At 34.0% G+C, this 6,686-nt stretch overlaps 1 protein-coding gene across 1 annotated transcript; it reads left to right on the forward strand.

The window, feature by feature from the left end:
• The first annotated feature begins 5,140 nt into the window (after window positions 1-5,140).
• Window positions 5,141-6,470, forward strand: B0T23DRAFT_139080 (uncharacterized protein). Its single transcript, XM_062832321.1, has 2 exons — window positions 5,141-5,817; window positions 5,919-6,470. The coding sequence occupies exons 1-2, from the start codon at window positions 5,341-5,343 to the stop codon at window positions 6,336-6,338; spliced, it is 897 nt and encodes a 298-aa protein (XP_062692781.1). The 5' UTR covers window positions 5,141-5,340; the 3' UTR covers window positions 6,339-6,470.
• The last annotated feature ends 216 nt before the right edge of the window (window positions 6,471-6,686 follow it).

Below are 6,686 nucleotides of genomic sequence, written 5' to 3' on the forward strand. Positions count from 1 at the left end.
ATGTAGAGCCTTAACGACTAGTGTAGAGCCTCAACTACCCTCTACGAGGGTTAGGGTTATATACTGTAATTTCAACCACGTATATATAAAATCGAATAAAATCGATAAAAATCAACCAAAAATACTAAGTGTAAATATATATTATATATTACTTATATATAGTTGCTTATACTCGTAAGGTATAAGATAGACCCGTAAATCCGTTATATATATATAATATTATATAATATATATAGTAAGCCCAATAAATCGCTTGCGTAAATAAGAGGATAAAAAAGGGTAGATTGATAGGTAATTATAATTAGAAAATATACAACAACAATTTGTAGAATTAGTCTAATAGCGTAATAGTAAGAGTAAGGGCCCCTAAACTATACTATAGGCTACCCCGAGGGTACCCCTCCTCTGCCTGGGAAGCGATCGCGACCGGAGACTACGGGTTCGAACTATATTCGGGTTAGAAATTTTTTTTCGATTCTAAAGGTAGAATCCTCGAAAAAGGGGGGGTAATATCATAGCCCAGTCCTACTAACCTATGCCTACTACCCGGTCGCACAGCTACATTGTACGGTCGCTCGGATGCGAGCGATTTAATTAGTTATAAATTAAATAAGGAGTAGTCCGGGCGTTTGGAATCTGGAAGCATATCTTCCAGCCCAGCAACCCGCACAACTCTTACCTTTTATTTTACTCTTTAATTGTAAATTCTATATTAAACGTCAACAACGCTGCAGCCCTGCCTCGCCCGTTACGTACCTTCACATCTATTATAAATTCGAATAATCTCTATTTATCTTATCTTAATAGTTTGGTTAGGGGTGTAGTTACTTTCGAATATAATATTACAAAACGCTAATAGAACCTAATAAACTTTAAAAAGATTTAAATATTATAGACGTTCGTTAGGATTTTCTAATCCGTAATTATTATAACCCTCTCCGGGTTTATTGAAATGCCTTTTAGAGAAATAATATATCTTAAGAATAATACCTTTTTTTATATAAAACTCGTATTTACTTAAATTTATATAAAGGTCTTAATTTTGTAAACGTTATAGGATTTCCTTAATGTAATTAATATAGTTTTCCTTATTTCTACTATAAATTAGGATATTATTGAAATAAGTAATATCTATTATATTTATTAGCCCTATTAATATATTATTAATATATATTTAAGATATTATTAGTATATTTATTAACCTTATTAATATAATTAAGAATTCGTAGTACCTGTACCTCGTATAAAATACTATTTTGTCTTCGTTTCCTTCCCGAATCCGAATCTTATAATATATGTCCTTTGAATTTAATTTTATAAAGACTTTGATTAATAATAACCGATCTAAAATCTTCTAAATAAGAAGTAATACTATGCGATTCTTCTTTATTACTTTATTTAACGCCCTAAAATTAATATAAAGCCTTAATTTCCTACTTTTTTTAGAATAAAAATAATTAGAGTATCCGCTAAATTAATTAAAAGGCGAATTTACCACTTCTAAAATACTTTCATTAATTATTTGTATAATACTTCTAGTTCTTTAATATTTAATGTATAAATCGGTTCCTAAAGTACTAATTCCCTTTTAATTAGATTGATATAATATTTTAACCAATTATATTAAAGTAAGGGTATAATCGAAGTTTCGAATACCGATTGGAACTCTTTATATTCTAATAGAATCATTAATTTAGGAATAATAATTTTATTCCCTAATTCCTTTAATAATTCTAAGGATTATAATAATATTAATTCCGCAAGGGTTATTAAAGTAAAGTAAATACTATCGAAGGCTATTTGGAAGACTTTCGCTAGGGGGGTAGAGGTTAGGGGAATTTTAGTTAATTTTAATATAATAGGTAAGGTTACGAATTCTATTACTAAAGAAAGGGGAATTTTGAATAGAATATTTATATACGCGGGAAGGCGGAACCCCTCTTCTATCCTCGTTATTTTCTAAAGGTTTAAAAGTAAAATAAAGTCCTACTGTAGCTCTATTAAAATAGTTATAATATTGTATACTTCCTTCGCCGGCGTTATATTTAATTCGAAATCGCTAGTTTTAATACGGAACCGAAATAACCGCTATTGCTAATTAATATTAGGGTTCTATTTACGAAATTAAAGGTAATTAAAAATAATTTTTATAATGAGGAATTTAATAATAATGAATATAATTTACTTTATTCACTAAATGTTATAAGAGTTATATATTTTAATAAAATAAGTAATTAAATTATATATTAGAATAGGTTAAAGAAAGAAATTAATAAAATGATAGGGTATAAAATTGATTTTTATATTCGACGGAAGTAAATGTTTACTAATTAAATTTAATTCTACGCTCGAATTTATTAACCCTTATATACTCTACTAATTTCTATAAATCTTTATTAAAAATTTTATTTTTAAATATAATTACAATCTACTTATATTATTCTAAATAAGTATAACAACTAATTTAACTATAATTAATGTAATATTCGTACTATATAAGAAAGTGTTTATAGGGAGAGGGTAATTCTATACTTAGTAACCGACCATATTATAATTAAAATAAGTTCGGTTCGGGTATATTACTATAAGATAGCCTGTTATATTATATTTGTAGTAAATATTCAGCGGTTTCGGTTAAGTATAATAATTATACGTATAACTTTTCTATTAATAGAGGGAATAAATAAAATTGGGATTTATTTAAAAAATTAGGAGGGGGTAATAAAGTAAATTAGAAGGATTAGTATTATAGGATAAATAAGAAGGAATATTTAACGAGGAAGTAGGAGGGGGTTAAAACGAAAAAAATAATTAAATATACTTTAAGAACGTTTAATTTAAATAATGTAAAACGGACGGCTTGATATTTTTTAAGCCCTCTAGCCGTTCTGTATATATTATTACTTCGTTTATAGTATTAATATTGATTATCGAAAGAACGCTTTATTAGAAAAAGGGACGTAGCTGATTAGCCTACGTAATAACCCGAGTATATTCCGGCTAATTATAGGATAAATTGAATTCCTTAGTATAGTAGCGATTATAAAAATTATAAATAATTTTGGAAATACCCTAGTATATATATTCGAATTTATTAAAGGCGGACTTTCAATAGTTTAAATATTACTATTATATTCGGTTTTTAAAAAAACACGGAGATCGTTCTATATAAATATATTACGAATAATATTATACCCGGGTTTACTATAGAGGATTAATACATATTTAATTTGAATATTCTTAGAATTACCTTTAATATAATTAATAATAAATGAAAGGGAAGTACGGAGGTACTTCTAAAAATACGTATTAATATTATAGAAATAATTCTAAAACTATAAGAAATTCTCGTTTATAAATTTAGTAATATTATATTTAGGGCGGTATTTAATATTATCCGGTAAGGCTACTAATAGTAAAAGGGTAATTATAGTAACGGCCGTAGAAGAAAGGGTAATACGGGGAAGTATAGTAAAAATATAGGTTTAATTATAAAAGAGGTAGTTTTAATAACGGAACTTAATAGAAATAGGAAGATAATTCCTAATTGAATTTTATTTAATAAAGCCTATAAAGGCAAATTACTCCTATTAGAATATATATAAGGGGAGGTAGTTTAGGAGGAGTTTAATAGTAGTAAACCGGAATTTGAAGAATTATTATTTATATATAAATTCGTTAACTTTAATTAAATAAGGGTACGTATAGGAAGCTTAGGGTAGTGTAGAGGGGTAATCGTTATTATTATCTACTTTAACGGACTTTATAATAAATTAGCGTAGTTGTAATAAAGGCGGAGAAGGTAATACGGTTTCGGCGGTAATAACTAAGGGGGTTATAATATACGAAGGACGAGGGGTAGCTTTAACGGTATAAGAAATAGACCGGCTACTATATATATGTATTTTAACGGTATTAATTTAATTCCTAGAGGAAGAATTATTAATTTATTAAGAATGTAGGGGAAATATAAATTAAGGTGATTATAGTTGTAGCTATATATAAGGGATAGTAAGTTAGGAATTAATTTAAAAATATATTAATAACTACTAATTATAATAAATTACGCTCCTTTATACCCCTTTTATATTAATACAAATTCTATTTCCTTATAATTAAATATTATAGAATTTAGTACTAACGTACAATCCTAATACGGCGCTGGATTATCCCTCTCGTGTACCTAGCTCGTAATATACCCTATTATTATTAGTTCAACGCTTTATTAGGAAGAGGAGGGTACCGGTCGCTATAACCCTGTTGGGTAGAAGCTTTGTAAAGCGAAGTAGGGCCTCGGCGCTATAGGCTTGTAGAATCCCTTCTTCAATAGTCGCCTCTTGGCCGCCTAATAGTAACGGCCGTAATTCTAATTACCTCCGCTATAGATTTAGCTGGTAAAAGAAGTCCTTAGATAAATATAGTTTAAATATATTCTTTAATTTAGTTTTAGTACCCTAGCCGGAGTATAGTTTTATAAGGATGGCGGTAAATATATTATTATTAATTTGGGTAAAGGGTAGGAGTTGTATAGCGTTTGTTCGGGGGTTTGAATAGGGAGATTTTTTTTTTAGTATTATTAATATTTCGTACCTATTTAGTTGGGCATTTAGTAGGGAGCGGTTATAGAGGATTTTAGTTATTTTTTTGTGTATTTAGTAGAGTGCTTTTTGGTATAGTAGAGTGTGTTTTTTAAGGGGGAGTAGGGGGGTAATATTATAGGGCTAGCGTTTAGGATTAAAGATTCGGCTTTACTAAGTCTACTAAGGCGGATTGGTTGTATTAATAAGAATGCGAGCCTCCTGATTGGTCGGATCTATATATTTGCCTAGCCCGTGCGCCCGGCTATAAAACCTTCTTTCGATTGCACCCTTCTAGTGTAGTCTTCCCTTGCTCTCTTTGTCAAATATAGCATTTCAACCTTATACGACTGCTCGCTGTGCAATACTCTAACAGACCCGTTACATTTATATAGGAATTTCTGCAGCCGACGGCGTTTTTACGCAAAACCGTAACAGACCTCCTCTCACAAAAGTTCGAGGAGGGGAGACCCACATATTTGTGGGGCGGGTCCGCTGAAGCGTTGTCGACGGAGGTTAAGTGATAGAGACTAGCTTCGCTCATCTCTTCACTCAAATCTATCAAGAAATATCAGCATCACCGTGTATCAGCTTACCTAAAAACAGAAGCCTGACCGCAACCGAGTATTCACTTGTACCGCGCACAGCACGGTTGGAATTATTCCACAAGGGATTTGCGGACATGGACTACGCTGATCTTCGATATACTCCGCGCCCCAAAGGGTCTGGAGGTTTGGATTAATAGAATTTCATCTCAATCAGCATGAGAAGATCCGACAGCAGTGACTCAACTGCTACATACTCATCGGACAGTATCTCACCACCCAGCCCGCTGCAAGTATTCAACATGACGATCTCCGACATATTCGTGTGGCAAACCATGCTACACTGGCTGCCCAGTTTGCTTTGGACAATGAGTATCGGGATGAGACGTTCATGCCTTCAGTCATCACTTCAGAATCGTGCAGTCCACGAGGCAATTCAGCGAGCCGAAGGTCGCCAAAAGGAGTTTCCCGAAAGGGTAGGAGTGCAGGATGTTCTCACCAAGCAGCTTCGCCATATGTTCAGCCAGCACGGCGTCAATTTTCCTCCCGTCAGCGTGATAGTTCAAAAGGCTGCCCATCAGCTCCTCCTTCACCTAAAGGGCTTCGATGTCCTTCAGCGATGCTGTCTCGTCGTTGCCGTGGTGCTTGAGAGTGCCCCTGTTCAAGCAAAGCTGGAACAAGCGTCGAGTCAGCAAGTGCAGCATCCTAGCCCCTGATCTGATATGCCGGCGTTATGCAGCCACCGTGACAAACATGAACGTGGTGACCGCAAACTGACCCTGACTGTTTGAAATAGATCAATTCCAGCGAGGAGAAGAAAGAAACACACGCTCTCATCCTGAGCCTTCAGCCGGGCCGCCGACCTAAAGAGACACAGGCAAACTCATCTTTTAGGCAACATGAAGAAGAAGTATCGGTGCGACTAATGAAATGTCTGCGGCACCAAGAGGCGTTTGTACGGGACGATCACTTTGGCCACCATCTGCGAAGCTTCCACAGGGACGACCTGACACGACGCGGCAGGCAAGAGGAGCAGGACTGGTGGCTGACACTTGCGAAGAGCGCCGTGATGAGCGGGTGGTGGCGCTGCAACAAGCGTCTTTTAAGGAAAGTAAAGATCCAGACAGCATGGGTGGGCGTGCCCTACATGTTCAACACATTGCGAGACACAGAGGAGGCAGTTCGGCAGTCGGTGATGAGTCAAAATAGTAATTAATTGAATCAGGGTGCTAGATGAGGGTGAATGAGAGTAGGTAGATACGGGCCATAGGCTCAACATAAAATAGTTCTCAGACACCGGTACGATGCTGGATCCTCAGCTCAAACAATGCCCGGTATATATTAAAGCGTGCTTTGGATCCACCTGCCAAGAAATACCAAGCCGGGAAGCATAGGAAGATTCTTAGCTCCCAATCCTAATTCGAAGGCACAACACCAACCAAATCATCACTAAATTTAACTCTTTTAAAAAGATTTCTATTATTTTAACTATAAACTCAACTGCAAATATAATAAATACCTTCAAAATGTTCTAATTAATTTATATAATCTACTTCCAATTACC

Source organism: Neurospora hispaniola, assembly GCF_033458365.1.
Source record: "Neurospora hispaniola strain FGSC 10403 chromosome Unknown B0T23scaffold_4, whole genome shotgun sequence".
Classification (NCBI taxonomy): domain Eukaryota; kingdom Fungi; phylum Ascomycota; class Sordariomycetes; order Sordariales; family Sordariaceae; genus Neurospora; species Neurospora hispaniola.